The following is an 18,982-nucleotide window of genomic DNA, read 5'->3' on the forward strand; positions in this document are numbered from 1 at the left end:
AAAAATAAATTCATTTAACACTTTGAAATTCGTTAATTGATCACTTGTGGGAAAAATATACTAATGTAGATGTTTACGTTAAAATATATTATGTTATTAACAAAATGTACCGTCAGTTTTAATATAATAAATGTTGATAAAAATATATAATTTATGAAAACTTTGTGGAAAATAAAATATAAAGAGTCTATTTGTAAATTTTGTAAGTAAAAAATATTAGTTATAAAATAGAAAAAATATATTTAAAATATTCCTTTTTAAAGTCAAATATAGAGTAAACTATTGGAGAGAAACTCAACTCTATTTTAGAATTATACTATTTTAAAGTGAAACTAGTCTAAAATAGAGTAAACCACTGGAGATGGTCTTATGTCATTTTTTTAACATCTATCTTGAGTTTTGTAGATTTAGATTAGGTATCAAAAGTGCTGATCTTATTATAAGAGCATATCTTAATACTTAAGAAAAAAAAGAAAAAAAATAGGAAAGAGACATGATAAATTATAAAGTCTTTATAATTTAATTAAATAATAAAAATGTTATTAAATAATAATTAATTTTTTTTTAAAACTGAGTTACATACTCACCAGTAAGGTTACTCTAATGCTTGTCTTATTATAATGTCAACCCCCAAGTATTTATGTAACATCTAAGTCGGCATATGACCTTATTATCCTAAACACAATAGGAATGCAAAGCTTATCCCAAAAAAAAAACCACGTAGGATTTCTCTACAAGTCTATTTTTTTTTTTACAAGTCTTTGTATTTATCTTTTTTAACTTATATCCATTCCAATATTCCTTCTGGAGTTGGAGAGTGTGCAGGGGCAGAAGCAGAGAAGAGATTGTGGGGTCACATGACCCCACTAAATTTTTGAAAAAAAATTATAGTGTGTATTTTTCTAAAATTAATTTAATATTTTTACAAACTTTAGCATTTGACCCTACTAATTTATATTTATGTACGTTGTCATATGCTCTCATTAGAATTTTTTTTTTGTTATAGTATCATATATTATCAAGTTTTAATATCAAATTTATATATCATGACCCCAATAAAAAATATTTCTAGCACCACCACCGAGAACGTCGATTTCTAGTGCCCAACTTAGACACTAGATTTTGAAATGGGACACGACCAAAAGCCTTTGTCAATATGTATGCGATCTGAGAGTCTGTATAATGTTGATATCTTCTCAATTTGCATTGTTTTAACCATTCATTCTTGCATATGTTGACCATTTAGGATAGCATTTAGATATGTTTAGGTTGCATTGCATTACATATGTCCTTATCAGGTGATGGAGATTTCAAATGGTGACTTTGGAGCATTTAGAGATGGTTTGGAGGCAAAAGGGGTGATTCTCGAGAAGGAGACGCATTGATCAAGTGTCCCAGCGGCATAAGGACGTCCCAGCGGCCTTTTGGCCCCTCAAGAAGCCGCTGCAAGCGCTGAGAAACGGAGACTAAGTGTGGGAGCGGCCTTACGCAGCGGTGTACCTAAGCCGCTGGAGACGCTCGAGAGATGAAGACTCAAGAAATGGAGACCAAGTGCGGGAGCGGCTTGACACAGCGGTGTGACGAGACCGCTTGGAAAATACCCCGTTCCCTGCCGCGTTCGTACTTGTCGCAGCGGTGTGATGACGAAGCAAGGAAGCCGCTGCGAGTGTCCCAACGGCTAGGCGGAGCGGTTTCACGTGGCCGCTGCGAGTCAAGAAAGTCAACATTTTCCGTGTTTGACCAGATAATTACCAATTTGTGTTTTGGTTAACCCAGGTTTGTTGGGTTAAACCAGGTTCGACTTTAAGCTACTATAAAGGTCCTTCAGACCTAATTGTAGGGGCTGATCTTGTTTTCTATCTAATCACAAAAGAACTTTTAGGTGAAAGATCATATCTTGATCATTTCTCTCTTGTGATTGCTTGATTATCTTAATCACTAATCATGATTAGCACCAAATCATCTTTGATTCTTGGGCTCATCATGGAGAGTAGTGAGTAGTCATCTTTGGATTCATGGGTTAGGGAGATCAAGGGTGATTAAGCTAGATCTAAGGTGTTTAGGCATAGATCAATTTTATTCCTTGCTAGTAGAGGGCTTTTAATGCAACTTTAGAGTTGGCCTCTCTAAAGTTGAGCTCTAGGCATTTCATACCCGGAAGGTGTTTGATGAAATGCATGAACCAACTCTCCTAAGCTTTTAACATCCTTTACCAAAGGGATTTGTTGTTAAAGGTGTTAAGATGGCTAGTATACTTGAGATTAATGATTACTTAGATAACATTCAACCAAAGGAATTTGATGCTTGAGTTATCTAGGTAAATGAGCATTCATCTAGGGATAGAGTTTGCTTAGGATTGTGTCTAGGCCTAAGGTAGATATAGATTGGTTAAAAGTTGACACCTTTAGATTGAATCTTGATCACCCAAGATCAATTCTCATATCCCATGAGTTCTCCCTTCTTATAAGATAGAAAGCTTTGTCATTTATTGCATTTTAGGTAGTAATCTAGTTTCAAATCATCTCAAAAACTGGCAGCACTTAGATTAAGCATGGTCTTGCATTCCCTTTGCATCATAATCACTTAGGACTGATTTGACATCCTATATATTACAACATTTGATTAGGGGCCTTGAAATCCTTATCATCAAATTGGCGCCGTTGCCGGGGAAATTACCTGGAAAGCCAGAGCAAAATCCCAAGGAGACAATGAAAGCCATCACCCTTAGGAGTGGAAAACAGCTACCACCAAAAACTCTTATTAGGGATAATGAGAAGCAAGATGGGGAGGTGGTCATCAATGTGGATGATGATGTGGTTATTATGGATGAGAAAACCAATGAAGAGATCTTGGAGAAAATAGTTGAAGTAAAAGGAAAGGGTAAAATTGGAGAAGAAAAGAAGGGGGGAGAACAAGAATGAAGTTGCTACTTCATCAAAATGAGCTCTATTCAATCCTCCTCCCTATGAACCAAACCTTCATTTTCCCGGTAGATTCAAGAGACAGCTTTTGGAGCAATACAAGGCTTTATTTGAGAAGCAAATGAGTGAAGTTCAGATTACTATGCCCATAATTGATGCCTTCATGCTAGTGCCTCAATACAACAAGTTCCTCAAGGATGCTGTAACTAAGAAGAAGAAGGAGATGGAAGGCATGGTGGTTCTTACTCATGAGTGTAGTGCTATTATCCAAAGGCTAACCATCCCTAAGAAGCTTGAAGATCCAGGAAGCTTTACTTTACCTTGTGCCATTGGGCAATTTGCTTTTGAGAGGTGTCTATGCGATTTGGGAGCAAGTGTGAGCCTTATGCCTCTCTCCATTGCTAAAAGGCTTGGCTTTACACAATACAAGAAGTGTAGACTCTCTCTTGTGCTAGCTGATCGCTCAGTGAAGATTTCCATTGGTATCCTAGAAGATCTCCCTGTTATGGTTGGAAATTGTGAGATTCTTACAGATTTTGTGGTGTTGGAGATGGATGAAGAACCAACAGATCCTTTGATATTGAGGAGACCTTTCTTGGCTATAGCAGGAGCAGTTGTGAATGTTAAGGAAGAGAAGATTGATCTTCACCTTGGAAAGGGAAACATTCTTCACTTTGACATCAAGGAGGTGATGAAGAAGCCTATTACTCAAAGTCAAGCATTCTACATTGAGGAGATGGAGGTTTTAGCTGATGAACTTCTAGAGGAGTTGGCACTTGAAGACTCTTTACAACATGCCTTAACAATTGAGAGAGAGGTCCAAATGGTTGAGAACAAGGAAAGTGATGCTTATGTGAAGATGCTGGACTCTCACACGGAGATTAGTGATGAAGAACAAAATGAGGAGCTTTCATATGAGGATCACCATGCTTCCTCAGCTACTCAACAAGAGAACCTTCAAGAGGATGATTGGAGTGAACTCAAAGCACCAAAAGTGGAGCTTAAACCTCTTCTCCATGGTGTAAGGTATGCTTTCTTTGGCCCTAATGAGACTTACCCTGTCATAGTGAGTAGTGAGCTTAATGAAGATGAATTGTCTAAACTTTTGAATGAACTTAAAAAGTATAGAAAGGCAATAGGCTACTCACTAGATGAAATTAAAGGGCTATCACCTTCTTTATGCATGCATGCATAGGATACATCTAGAGGATGAATCTATGACTTCTATAGAACATCAAAGAAGGTTGAACCTCAACTTGAAAGATGTTGTTAAGAAAGAGATTCTAAAACTCTTAGATGCAGGAGTCATCTATCCTATTTCGGATAGCAAATGAGTGTCTCCTGTGCATGTTGTCCCAAAGAAGGGAGGAATGACTGTGGTTAAAAATGATAAGGATGAACTAATACCAACAAGAACAATAACAGGACATAGGATGTGCACAGATTATCGAAAACTTAACAAAGCATCTAGAAAGGATCATTTTCCATTGACATTCATTGATCAAATGCTTGAGAGACTTGCAAATCATCCCTACTATTGTTTTCTTGATGGGTATTCCGGGTTTTTCCAAATCCCCATACATCCAAATGATCAAGAGAAAATGACTTTCACATGCCCCTATGGTACCTTTGCTTATCGAAGGATGCCATTTGGGCTATGTAAAGCTCTAGCCACTTTCCAAAGATGCATGGTGTCTATTTTCTCTGATCTTATAGAGGATGTTGTGGAGGTATTTATGGATGATTTCTATGTCTACGGATCTTCGTTTTCTGCTTGTTTGTCAAATCTTAGCAGGGTCCTCAAGAGATGTGAAGAGACCAACCTTGTGCTGAACTGGGAGAAGTGTCACTTCATGGTTAAGGAAGAGATTGTGCTTGGACACAAGATTTCAGAGAGGGGCATTGAGGTAGACAAGGCCAAGATTGAAGTGATGGTTGGGTTAGCTGCACCAAAGACGGTTAAAGACATTAGAAGTTTCCTTGGTCATGCTGGATTCTATAGAAGATTCATCCAAGACTTCTCGATGATAGCAAGGCCAATGACTAAGCTTCTATGCAAGGAGGCTGCATTTGTCTTTGATTGGGAATGTCTACAAGCCTTCAAGAAGTTGAAGGAGATGCTGGTTAGTGCCCCCATTGTGCAACCACCAGATTGGGATCTCCCCTTTGAGATCATGTGTGATGCTAGTGACTATGCTGTGGGAGCTGTTCTTGGTCAAAAGAAAGACAAGACGACTCATGTGATCTACTATGCGAGTAAAACTCTTGATGAAGCCCAAATGAAGTATGCTACAACTGAGAAGGAGTTTCTAGCCATTGTCTACGCCTTTGAGAAGTTCAGAAGCTACTTAGTTGGGTCAAAGATCATAGTCTACACTGATCATGCTGCATTGAGACACCTCATGGCCAAGAAGGATGCTAAGCCAAGGCTGTTGAGGTGGATCTTGCTGCTACAAGAGTTTGACCTTGAGATTAGAGACAAGCCAGGAGTTGAGAATGGTGTAGCTGATCACTTGTCTAGATTGAAGATTGAGAGTGGGATCCCTATTGATGAAGGGCTTCCAGAAGAGCAGATCATGGCAATTGGAGCAGTGGTAGCAGTTTGTGAAACTGGAAAGAAGCTTGAAGAGGTGAAGACAACCGAAGAGAAAGGCCCTTGGTATGCTGATTTGGTGAACTACTTAACTTGTGGAAGAGAGCCACTTGATCTTGAGGGATATGCCAAGAAGAAGTTCTACAAAGATGTGAAGAGACACTATTGGGGTGAACCTTACCTCTACATCCTTTGTAGGGATCAACTCTATAGAAGAGCAGTAGCTGATGAAGAAGTTGAAGGGATCCTCACACACTGTCATGGGTCATCTTATGGAGGACACTTTGCTACTTTCAAGACTGTCTCAAAGGTGTTACAAGCTGGGTTTTGGTGGCCTCATATGTTCAAAGACACTCAAGACTTTGTCTCTAGGTGTGATTCATGCCAAAGGAGAGGAAACATCACCAAAAGAAATGAGATGCCTCAAAACCCAATTCTAGAAGTGGAGGTGTTTGATGTGTGGGGTATTGACTTCATGGGACCATTCCCATCATCTTTTGGCAACAAATACATCCTTGTAGCTGTTGACTATGTCTCCAAGTGGGTAGAAGCTGTGGCAAGTCCCATCAATGATTCTAGAGTGGTGATAAAGATGTTCAAAAGCACCATCTTTCCAAGGTTTGGAGTTCCAAGAGCTGTCATCAGTGATGGGGGTTCTCACTTCATCAACAAGCTGTTTGAAAGTCTTCTCAAGAAGAATGGTGTGAAGCATAAGGTTGCAACTCCCTACCATCCTCAGACAAGTGGACAAGTTGAGATCTCCAACAGAGAAATCAAGTCTATTTTGGAGAAAACAGTGGGGACTACAAGGAAAGATTGGTCCATCAAGCTAGATGATGCACTATGGGCTTATAGGACTGCTTACAAGACTCCTTTAGGAACCACACCTTTCAACCTTGTGTATGGGAAGACTTGTCATCTACCGGTTGAACTTGAGTACAAAGCATTGTGGGCTGTTAAGTTGCTGAACTTTGACATCAAGAGTGCCAAGGAGAAGAGACTTCTCCAACTCAATGAACTGGAGGAGATCCGACTTGATGCTTTTGAGAACTCAAGGATTTACAACGAGAAAACCAAAGCTTTTCATGACAAAAGATCTTGAAGAGAGAATTCAGTGCTGGAGATCAAGTGCTTCTCTACAACTCTAGACTAAAGTTGTTCCCCGGGAAGCTCAAGTCAAGATGGTCCGGTCCTTTCAAGATCAAGGAAGTTAGGCCATATGGGGCAATTGTGTTATGGAACAAGAATGGTGGAGACTTTACAGTCAATGGACAGAGGGTTAAGCTCTACATGGGAGCCACAACAGAGGAGGAGAGAACCTCGGTTCCTCTCTCCGACCCCATTCCCGCCTAGCCAAAAAGAAAGGAAGTCAAGCTAGAGACTTAAAACAAGCTCACTTGGGAGGAAGTCCCACATCTATCCTTGTACATATTTTTATCTTTTAATTTTTCTATTTCTAGTATGTCTTTGGCTATTTTTCTGTGTCTATCAGATCTTCAGGTCCAAGAGGAGAGATTGTGGCATTAAACGAGGTGTGGTGAGGTTCAAAACGCTCACAGCGGCCAACCACAGCGGCCTAAGCATACCGCTGCGACCAAACGAGAAGATGAGAAATATGCTTCAAGTGTCACAGCGGTATCTCGGAGCGGTCTCCTCAAACCGCTGTGAAAATACTCTACTCCGTGCCCGATTCGTACTAGTCGCAGCGGTCTGTGAGGTTTTGAGGCAATAAGCCGCTGTGAGAGTCGCAACGGTCTTGTGGAGCGGTTTACGGTGACCGCTGCGAGTCTTAATTGCGCGTACCGGCATCGATTTCCGGTTCAATTCAACTGAACCGGATCGAAATCACCAAACCGGACGCGAGACACTTCTTCTTCCTCTCCAAAATCGTATCTCTCTCTCTCTCCCTTATCACAAAATTCCATACTTTCATTCTCTCAAGCATAAGAACTCATAAATCTCTCAATTGTTCACCAAATTCGTTGATTCAAGTTGCTATCTCCGTGATTTCACTTCGACTTTTCATTTCCCTACTCTTGTTTATCTGAAACAAGCTAAGGTATAGAGAAATCGTCATCTAATTTTCGGATTCTAAATTTCCATTTTTTTTTCAAAGTGGTTGCATGGTTGATTTCTTGTTCAATACTCGTTAATTATGTCATTTTATGCTTGATTGATGAGTTGGGTAGATGAAAAACGTGTTTAATTGATCTGAATTCGAATTTGAAAAGGTTAGGGTTCATATTGGGGGTTTTCAAAAATTGAAATGGGAGTGATTGTTTGATGTTAAAATTGAGTTTATTGAGTCATAGAAGATGAGTATGAATGCCATTTGCTGTTTTTGAACTCATTAACTCTTTCCAAGCTTTAATTTGTTTCTTATTGATCATGTCACTTATACAATTTCGAGCTTGTTGATTGCAGGACATGGGGAAAGATCGCGGACCCGAAACTGATCGCATTGTGGATGTAGGCACTTCGTCTCGAGCTGGGACAAGAACCAACCCACCACGAGCAGGCCGACCAACGCCAAACCCACCAGCTCAGGTTTCCCGGTGCAAAGCTCCACAGCAAAAAGAAAAGTCTCCAGCTGGCAGAGCGACATTGGAGGCAGAGATCGAAGAGATGATAGAAGAGGGTCTTAGAGCTGAGACTGAAGATGAGGAGGAAGAAACACCTGCTCCCAAGCCAGCTAAGAAGCGGAAGAGAGTTCCCCCAACCAGCAAACCGACTTCAGCACAACTCTATGAGCGCCTTTATGATGATGTCAAATGGAACCCATGAGATTTCCGGATGCTGAAGCTCTTCATGCGCTTGGGATCTATGAAGATGTAAGGATGATTCTCCGGAACATGGGCATGGAGTCACTACTTGGCATGAGCTACGGGGTTCACAAGGAGGCTTCTTGTGAGTTTTTGTCTACATTCTTCGTGCAATACCATTGCGACGAACATAGGACCGAGGGGTTTGGGCGCATCAGCTTTAAGGTCAATGAGAGAACCTATAAGGTGGGTTTCAAGAAGCTAAGCTCCATTCTCGGCTTCTCGGACAACCGTGGGTCGTTTTTACCTGCTAGGTCGGCAATTGTGGATGACATATGGACAGTGATTACAGGGTGGTCGCGTACAGAGGGAGAGGACAAGAGCAATGACATCTCTAACCCGGGAGTGAGATATACCCACAAGGTCCTTACTCACACCTTTTACTCACGGAGGGAACCGGGCGGAGCAAACAATGATGAGCTCAAACTTCTAGCTCTTGGACTTCTCCCGATTCTTGAGGAAGGAACGCTACTCCACACCGATCCGGAAGATTTTGAGGATTTGGGACTTGTGGGATTGTTGATGAAGCGGTTTGAGTACTATCGAGATTGGGCTTGGACAACTCCGATGAAAAACCGATGTTGTTTATCGGGAGCTTCATTACTCCGATCTTGGAAGCATTTGGGATAGATTTGGGACCTCGGGATCATGCTCCAGCCTCCATTGATCTTGCTTACTTGAAGAAAACCCACTTCCTTACCGGCCAATCTGGCGATCGGTATGGTTACCCCTTTTGGTCCACTGACCTCGACCCTGAGCAGCTACAGATATTCCTCCCTTGTGAGAGGTTGACGACGCTATCTGATCCTCGGCATGTACTCTTCGCTCCAGCTGCTCATGAGCTCATTCCCGCAGATTTTGGTGTACTTGAGACCATCACCAAAGTGCGCAAGAAGAAGACCAAGGCCAGTTCTTCTCGGGCAGCTCGTCCTAGTGATGCTGATGACGAAGGACCGACCACACCAGCCCCGGTGTATGGGACAGAGAGATACCACTTTCAGCCTTATGGTGGAGTTACACCGAACGTTGCATTGCGCCAAGCTCTCTCTCAAAACGCCAAGTTGCTTCGGTGGAACAAGATGCAAGATTCCACCATCTACAAGCTGAAGAACTCAGTGAAAGCGCTTAAGAGACAGATGAAAAAGGTCACTGCACTTCTCTCTCAAGTGTCTATCGGTTCTGGTTGTCAACAGGATGACGTGTTGGCTGGTGCTGGTCCATCTACTCTCCCATACCCTGTCTTCTATGGACCTCCTCGTTCCCCGGAGTACTGACTCCGTCGTAGACGCAGGAACACAGCTCCTCCACCCCGAGCCTCCTCCAACGAGTCTCCTTCAGTCGCTACCGACGACGACGACGACACAGAGGGAGCATCCTCCTTTGCTAAGCCAGGTATCATCCTCACCCTTCCATTGTATATACCAGTTTTTTTTTCTTTGCATTTATTTCCCTTTTCGGTATCTCCTCCTACTTTCTAACACAGAGACTGTGTGAACAAGTTTGGGGGAGGTATCAAGTATTTGATCATGTTTTCTTTGATGAATTGAGTCTCATGCATCGCATTGTACATATATATATGCATAGAAAAAAACCAAAAAAAATTAAAAATAAATTTGAAAAACACAAAAAGAAACATGTAGTTGCATCACTTGCACTTTTAAGATTGAGTCTAGAGCATATAGGTTGCATTCATTTGCATTGAGAATAATGATTTAAAATGCCTTGCAAAGAACCCTTGTCTAGAACTCAAAATGACACCCTAGTTAAACATATCAAGTAGCTTAAGCATCTCTTGAAAACCTTGTACGCTTCGAGCCTTGAAAACTCTTCTTGAAACTTGTTTGCTTGCTTAATGTTAGCATTGTTCTTAAGATCAGCTCCAATCTAAACTTGGCTTGAATGAACTTAATCTCTCTTGCATATGAGCACTTGCATACTTGATCATGGATCTCATACACATTTGGGTTATCTTATTCCTTCATACCTATCTTTGTTAACCCAATTGGCACTCCTTACCCTAAAACCCTAACCATTCTTTGAGACCAAACATTGAATTGCATGAGTGAGGCCTCTTTTGATAGCTTGTCATGTGCAAAATCTTGAGAGTATTGGAGGCGACATAGGTTTATTCTCATCTCTTGCTAGCACAATGAGTTAGCATTTGGGGATGGTGAGAGGGGTTTGTGTGTTTTAAATTTTAATATCTTGGGTTTGGAGAGTGAGAAAGATGAGAGATATGAAAATAAAGCTCCTAGGGATATATATATATATATAAAAAATAATAATAAGAAGCTCTTAATTATGCAACAAAGAACTTTCCCCCTAATAAAAAAAAAGAAGATCAAAAAGAAGTTGGGGAAGGAAATGAAAAAGGATTAGAGCTTGTGGAAAGTGGATTAAAATCCCTAGTGAGTGGGTCAAATAAAAAAAAAAAGAGTTGTACATTGGGTGAGTGATGTGAGGGGTTTAGATTGATTTTTGAGATGATGATAAAGAGGGTAGAACTTGTGATCATTTATAACAAAATGGGGTAGAATGATGAGAATGAATCTATGTATGCATGAGTTGCTTCTAATCTTAGATAAATTTTGCATAATGATCAAGCTCCTTGTTTTGAGTGATAACCACCCTTAAATAAAAACATTTGAACCCATCTCTTCATTCATATTAGACCATTGCATACCTAGCCAAATGATTGAGATCATGTGCTCATTTGTGAGACTTCACCTTGTGTGTGTGTGTGAATCAATGTGAGAGCTGATTGAAGGGACTTGTTGGTAAAGAGTATTGCAACTTGAGTAGAGGAAAAAGAGTATGGATAGGCTTAGAGAAGCTAGAGTATAATAAGGAGAATGCTCATGCTATTTGCTATGTTTCTTTGGGATGTTAAGTTGAGTGCTAGGAAGTGTTACTTTTGGCTATGAGTTCCCACCTTCAAACCTCTCTCTCTTATGAGTTCTTACAAGGTCACTTGAGGACAAGTAAGATACAAGTTTGGGGGAGTTGATATCTTCTCAATTTGCATTGTCTTAACCATTCATTCTTGCATATGTTGACCATTTAGGATAGCATTTAGATATGTTTAGGTTGCATTGCATTACATATGTCCTTATCAGGTGATGGAGATTTCAAATGGTGACTTTGGAGCATTTAGAGATGGTTTGAAGGCAAAAGGGGTGATTCTCGAGAAGGAGACGCATTGATCGAGTGTCCCAGCGGCATAAGGACGTCCCAGCGGCCTTTTGGCCCCTCAAGAAGCCGCTGCAAGCGCTGAGAAACGGAGACTAAGTGTGGGAGCGGCCTTACGCAGTGGTGTACCTAAACCGCCGGAGACGCTCGAGAGATGAAGACTCAAGAAATGGAGACCAAGTGCGGGAGCGGCCTGACGCAGCGGTGTGACGAGACCGCTTGGAAAATACCATGTTCCCTGCCGCGTTCGTACTTGTCGCAGCGGTGTGATGACGAAGCAAGGAAGCCGCTGCGAGTGTCCCAGCGGCTAGGCGGAGCGGTTTCACGTGGCCGATGCGAGTCAAGAAAGTCAACATTTTCCGTGTTTGACCAGATAATTACCAATTTGTGTTTTGGTTAACCCAGGTTTGTTGGGTTAAACCAGGTTCGACTTTAAGCTACTATAAAGGTCCTTCAGACCTAATTGTAGGGGCTGATCTTGTTTTCTATCTAATCACAAAAGAACTTTTAGGTGAAAGATCCTATCTTGATCATTTCTCTCTTGTGATTGCTTGATTATCTTGATCACTAATCATGATTAGCACTAAATCATCTTTGATTCTTGGGCTCATCATGGAGAGTAGTGAGTAGTCATCTTTGGATTCATGGGTTAGGGAGATCAAGGGTGATTAAGCTAGATCTAAGGTGTTTAGGCATAGATCAATCTTATTCCTTGCTAGTATAGGGCTTTTAATGCAACTTTAGAGTTGGCCTCTCTAAAGTTGAGCTCTAGGCATTTCATACCCGGAAGGTGTTTGATGAAATGCCTGAACCAACTCTCCTAAGCTTTTAACATCCTTTACCAAAAGGATTTGTTGTTAAAGGTGTTAAGATGGCTAGTAGACTTGAGATTAATGATTACTTAGATAACATTCAACCAAAGGAATTTGATGCTTGAATTATCTAGGTAAATGAGCATTCATCTAGGGATAGAGTTTACTTAGGATTGTGTCTAGGCCTAAGGTAGATATAGATTGGTTAAAAGTTGACACCTTTAGATTGAATCTTGATCACCCAAAATCAATTCCCATAGCCCATGAGTTCTCTCTTCTTATAAGAAAGAAAGCTTTGTCCTTTATTGCATTTTAGGTAGTAATCTAGTTTCAAATCATCTCAAAAACTGGTAGCACTTAGATTAAGCATGGTCTTGCATTCCCTTTGCATCATAATCACTTAGGACTGGTTTGATATCCTATATATTACAAGATTTGATTAGGGCCTTGAAATCCTTATCATCAAATGTCAGTGCCCAAGTATTTTATTTATACAACATCCAAGTCAGCGTATGACCTTATCATAAGAGTATCATTCTAAACACAATAGGAATGTAAAGCTTATCTAAAGCTAGCGTAAGACCTATCTACAAGTCTTCGTATTTGTATTGCTTCTGGTAGTTTGCAGGAAAGTGTACGTATTTTCAAGAGACGAGGAGATAGAAAAATGCCATTGGCAATTTAGCATAGGGTGATAAAGAAAAATAGAGAATAATAAATTTCCTGTAACCACAGACAAAACTGCAAGACTCATCCAAAATCTAAGTCAAGTAGGCCACTGCCTAAAAAGAAAATGTAAACATTTTACTAGTCCCATTGAGTTTTATACTACGTTACATGGAAACGGAAGCGGATACGCGGAAGCAAAATCGTATGAAAGCATAGAAGTGAGCTTTTAAAAAAAAAATAAGAAGTGATTCGTGTTGGAAGCTTATATAAATATATAATATTGTAAACACACATAAAATAAAATTCTGCTTCGTCCTTGGCTCTAACATAAGACTCTGCACAAGGAAAAACAAAAAATTCTCTGCACTAGCTTATTTAATATTAACCTAAGACTTTTACTTAGTTTCAGAATCCAAATTCAGTTTTGCTTCAGTCACTACCAACCATCGAATTATCAAACCATACATAAAAAGCTACAGAGTCTCGTGTTTCTGTAAAAGAGAAGAATAATATAACAATTAACAAATAAATAAAAATCTAAATATAATTATCTTGATTGATGTTTAGTCTTAGTACAGAGAAGAAGAAAAATAGCAGATATGAAGTATAGAAGAGATGAGAACGACGATAGTCTTTTCAGTTTCCACCTTTTTTAGTTAGGGTTTTCAGTTAAGGAAGTAAAACATTAAACATTCAATTTTTCCTTTTTATTATTATTTACGATTCCAATTAGAAGATTTAACGCTTCCAAACAGGAATCAATGGTTCCATCACGCTTCCAAAATCTGGTTGTCTGGAACCGCGATTCCAGCGCGCTTCCAACCGGTTCTGCACGCTTCCGACTCCGTTTCCGCTTCAGAACCAGGAACCAGAGCCTATGACACGCTTCCATGCAACGTAGGTTTTATAGACAACATGTGATAGCTGCACTAAGGATAAAAACGTTAAAATGCCAAGTACAAAAGGTGTGACTGTAAAATATTTTTAGAGTAAAAGTAAAATAGTGAAAAGAATTTATCGCCGGTTTTCACTACTTACCAACAAATCAAGTAGAAAAATAAAGGTTTGGCTGGCAACATAACAGAGGAAATTAGAGTGACTGAGCGTAAAAATAAGGGTAAAAGGAAATAATATGTTACTTTTTGTATCTCTTCACTTTACTCCTTGTTTTTATGAGTAAAAACAAAAGGTGGAAACAACTAATAAAAATTACTTTGTAGAATAAATGAGTGAAAAACTTCCGCCATTTTCATCCTCTTTGGATGTATTTAAAAGAAACTTAGAGTAAAAAAAATTAAACTTGAGAAAAAAAATTTACTCCAACTTTTTTACTCTAGTAATGCCATCCAATCACATTCAAAAATAATAGGATTTTCTCTAATTATCTTTCATGTTGCCGATAATATTTCTTTTTCCTTACTCCAAATGTAATGTTTGCAAGTGAATCTATTTTATTGTTTTATACTATGTGTATCTTATAACTGCCTACATATAGTCTCGCTAAAAAAAACTACCTACATACAGTAAAAACTCTATAAATTAATAATATTAGGATTATGATAATTTATAAATTTATTAATTTAAAGAAAATTTCCATTTTTAGATTTATATTTTAAAAAATATTTATATGTAAAAAGGAAAAAAACATTTGATTTCATAATATTTTATATTAGTTAAAACTTTATATATTTTAATTTCATATATTTTATGAGTTTATTTGATCCATTTTATGTTTGGAAGTATGCATATGAGTTTTTATGTGTGATTCGATAAATTAAGACCAAAATATTGAAATGAAAAATAAAAATTAGAGATACAATTCATTTTGAAGATGAATAAATAATAAAATGCTTTACTTATATATATATAAAATTATATATGTCATAATTATTAATATATAATTTCAATGAGATTATATATTTAGCTAAGGTTTTTTTTAATATTATTATCTTATTATTTTATGAAATAGTGTCATATTTTACATCAACCCAATTTAGGACAAAGAAAATTTATTAATTTACCGTGTTTATTAATTTATCGACTATTAATTTATAGAGTTTATACAATTATTATTGATGTGTCACATCACTAAGTGAATATTAACATAATAACTCTTATTTTATCTCTTTTGTTTTGTTGATTTCAAAATAAATGTCGTTTTCGATTTTTAATACAAAATTTATTAATTTTATGCAAAATTTATTTTTTTATTGGTTGAAATATGGTTAGGTGTATAAGTAATAGTGTTTTTTTATAAGAAATATACAAAATTAATTGTTTTCTTAATCCGTGTGTCGAAACCTAAAACGACACTTATAATAAAATAGAGGGGATGAAGTATCAATCACACCCAAAGTAAATTAAATTAGCTGTAACTATAGACAAAGCCGCAAGACTTTTCAAAATTCTGTGTCAAGGAGTCAACTGCCTGGGAAGACTAAATAATAATTCAATAGGATTCATGACTTTTTTATAAACGTCATGCGGTGGCTAGACTGTGTAGAACTTTTATTGTCGGCAACATTGATTGTTAATTGCCCAATGGGCAAAGTTACATATATCGGATTTATCCAGAGCCGTGCTCAATGTATTAGCAAAAAGGTAATTGCCTCAGCCCCCTTGATTAACATACTCGGTCTAGGGCCTTTATTTTTGTATGCAATCAGTAAAAAACATTTATATATGTTCTATGATTTTACCTTTTACCAATAGTTCCTACAAATTTAATTATGTTAAACGTTTACTATTTTTATTTCTATTGGATTTGAGATTTTAAATATTTATTCATTTATTAGTTTCTATATTTGTTTTAAATGTATATTTCACAAAATCTTTCACAATTTATTGGTATTATTTTGCGATGTTGAATGAATCTGTATCTTTACTCTTTATAGCTACAATTTATATATTTTAACTAACACTGATATGAATTTTTAAAGGTTATTATGAAAATATGTAAACAATCTTAATAAAAAAAATCATGTCAAATAATTATATTTATGTTTACGTACTAAATTGTGTTTACTTCACATATAAATCATACTAGATCATGACCCGCCCGGTCGGGCGGGTTTTCATTCTTTTGCGAATGCGGGTTGTGTTTTTTTTATTATAACGCAAAATTTGCTATGAAACTTGTGTTTTGATTTTGTTGTGTACATTATGAAGTTAATTTTTTAAACAATTATTACATAATTGCTCAGTGAATTTATTATATTCTGACGTCTAATATATTTTGTGTGTAATGGTTCAAAACATTTTCTGATATATATTATATTATATTTCAGTTTGGTTTGTTTTCATGACAAAGTTATAAATATAACACTATACAATATTACTATACTATGTAATATATAAAACTATATATGTTTATATTTGTTTTAGAAACATAATTTGAACCAACGTAATTCATAACACCAATATTCTGTCCCAACGTATACATGTAATTTACATGCAGTCACGCAAACAAAATTGAACGTTGTTTTTCTCTTTCCCCATAACTTGAACCGTTTGAACCCCATGAAGATCCACGACTTGTCCAATAACATATGTATGAACAACAATACATAATGAATTTACGACAAAAGAATTCAAGATCTGTCCAAAACTTTAATGAGATCATAATATTCATTACAAAGTAATCAATAAACATGTGTACCTTTAAAAAAAATATTTTTCTTCTCGTCGATATTCCTTAACACATCGTAACTCGAAAGAAAAATATGATCAGATAGAAAATTACATCCAGTTACCACTGTGTCACCTGAAAAAAATCAATTTGTATTGATGAATTGTTGGGCGATATTGTCCAGAAGCGGCTAGAACTTAAAAAGTATCAATAGTTTTCCACTCTCAAACCGGTAAATCACGTTGGAGACAAAAAAATTTGATTCCTTTTGCAAGATGCTGCAATCTTTACACCCTACATAAAATAAAAAATCAAATTATATAATGAATACTACAAGATGGTAACTAAAATATAACAATAAACAATACTCACAGTTTCATCAGCTAAGACGCATTTAAATGTGTCGCCTCCAAAACTGGTGTTTTGTTTCCAAGCATGAAGTACTTTAACGCGAATTAGCCAATTGTTTCTTAATGGTAATCGAAAGTGCTTGGTTTCATCATTCTTTTTTTTTTGGAGGTTATTGTGGATGTGTAAAGATGATTTAGAGACCAGTATCTATAGTTTAATTTTGAGGCAAGGAAACGAATGTACCACCCAAATATTCACTAAACCAATTAAGAAATCTACAATAAATACCAAATCACAATATATGGTCACCGCGATATTAGACATAATTAAAACGACTTGGAGAAATGATTTTTCCATAAAAGTTTTATTTCAAAGTAAAATTCGAGATTCTATATCGGTTATGTAAATAATCATATGCATCGAATATACTACACAAATATTCCCTAGGGCAATTCCCTAATCTATAATAAATACCAAGTCACGCAATATGGTCACCAAGATATTATGCATATTTGATACGACTTGGAGAAAGGGTTTTTAATAAATGATGTTATTGTTAAGTAAAAATTGATGTTTCTTTTATGAAATATACCAGAAGTATAGATATAGATATCAATTATTAACAGAAATATATGAACTTCCAAATCGAAATATTGTGTTTGATCAGTTTGAAAACAAAAAAAAAATGAGTAACTAAGATGAACTTGTGGTATGAACCGATGTGCAGAAGTGATTTTTTTTTTTAACAAAATATTTTTATAGCATCTGTTCTGATATCTATTTGTTCATCGCTGAAACATTAAAATTGGAGCATGTATAATGTATTATTGTTCGTTTGGCATAGTCTAGTGGTTGGTTATTATTTTGTGTTTATGTTTCTAAAATTCAGTCTGATTTTAGCAGAGTTATAAGACATAGTCGACGGTTATCTTCTGAAACTGTATAGTTTGTATTAACATAGATATCAGTATAGGTTCAGTTATGGTACATTTAATAATAATTATGAGGTTGGATATGATACGTCTAATTCGTAAGGAATTAGGCGTTTAATTAAAACTATGAAGTCGGTTATGGTATCTTTAATTTATAAGAGATAGACATTTAATTAAAATATGAAGTCCACCTTAAAAATCCACCTAGAAGAAGTTGTCATGTTTCTAATTTAATAAGATAGATATTTTAGACATGAAAAATATTAAAAGATTTTTTCCATTATGTTGAATATAATTTATATAAATTATATTTTACATGATAAATGTTATTTAAATTAAAGCTCCAATTTTTAAATTTGCCTTAAGCCCTACAAAAGCTAGGCACGGCACTGGATTTACCGCAACACCAGACCCAAATAAAGATACAACTTAATAATTAAAGAATAAGGCTCATTTGTAGGTTGGTAAGTTGATTATCATCACCACCATGTGTCCTGTTTGGCGAGTTTTGTAACACGTGTACCAAGACACCTCCCTCATGCTTGTGGGAGCCTTTCCAGTCACCATGGGAGCTTCACCGCCATGGAAAACTTTGATTGCTTCTCATAGTTTGCAGGAAAGTGTATATTCAAGAGACGAGGAGATTGCAAAATGTCATTAGCTTAGGGTGTCATTAGCTTAGGGTGGTAATGCATAATAGAGAGTAATACATTTGCTGTAACCATAGACAAAACTGCTAGACTTTTTCAAAATCTAAGGGCATCCGCATTGGTGAACCCCCTCTTGGGGTTCATAAGATTTTTTTATTATTTTTTTGGTAGGACCATAAATAGTTGTGAACCTCTATCGATTGTGTTCTTTCATTGGTGAACCTGCAGAACGGGTTCATAGAAATAAAATAATATTATATATATATTTTTTTAAATATTTTCACTATATTGAAAATAAATGAATAAAATATAATAAGTTTTAAAATATTCAATACATTAAGAATTGATTACATTAACCAATATATTTATAAAAGAAATTTATTCAATACATTGAGAATTCATGAAGATACAACGA

At 36.9% G+C, this 18,982-nt stretch overlaps 1 protein-coding gene across 1 annotated transcript; it reads left to right on the forward strand.

Moving 5' to 3' along the window:
- Positions 1-2,708: 2,708 nt before the first annotated feature.
- Positions 2,709-4,116, forward strand: LOC125592509. The gene is made up of 2 exons (XM_048767719.1): positions 2,709-2,880; positions 3,092-4,116. The coding sequence occupies exons 1-2, from the start codon at positions 2,709-2,711 to the stop codon at positions 4,114-4,116; spliced, it is 1,197 nt and encodes a 398-aa protein (XP_048623676.1).
- Positions 4,117-18,982: the final 14,866 nt, after the last annotated feature.

The sequence above is a fragment of the Brassica napus genome, chromosome C9 (assembly GCF_020379485.1).
Source record: "Brassica napus cultivar Da-Ae chromosome C9, Da-Ae, whole genome shotgun sequence".
Taxonomy (NCBI): Eukaryota; Viridiplantae; Streptophyta; class Magnoliopsida; order Brassicales; family Brassicaceae; genus Brassica; species Brassica napus.

Excerpts from the sequence above, each read along its gene's own strand:
- LOC125592509 (XM_048767719.1), top strand. The coding sequence starts at position 2,709 with ATGAAAGCCATCACCCTTAGGAGTGGAAAACAGCTACCACCAAAAACT. Across the intron at positions 2,881-3,091 it reads AGTTGAAGTAAAAGGAAAGG|TGCCTCAATACAACAAGTTC; the intron begins GTAAAATTGGAG and ends CCTTCATGCTAG.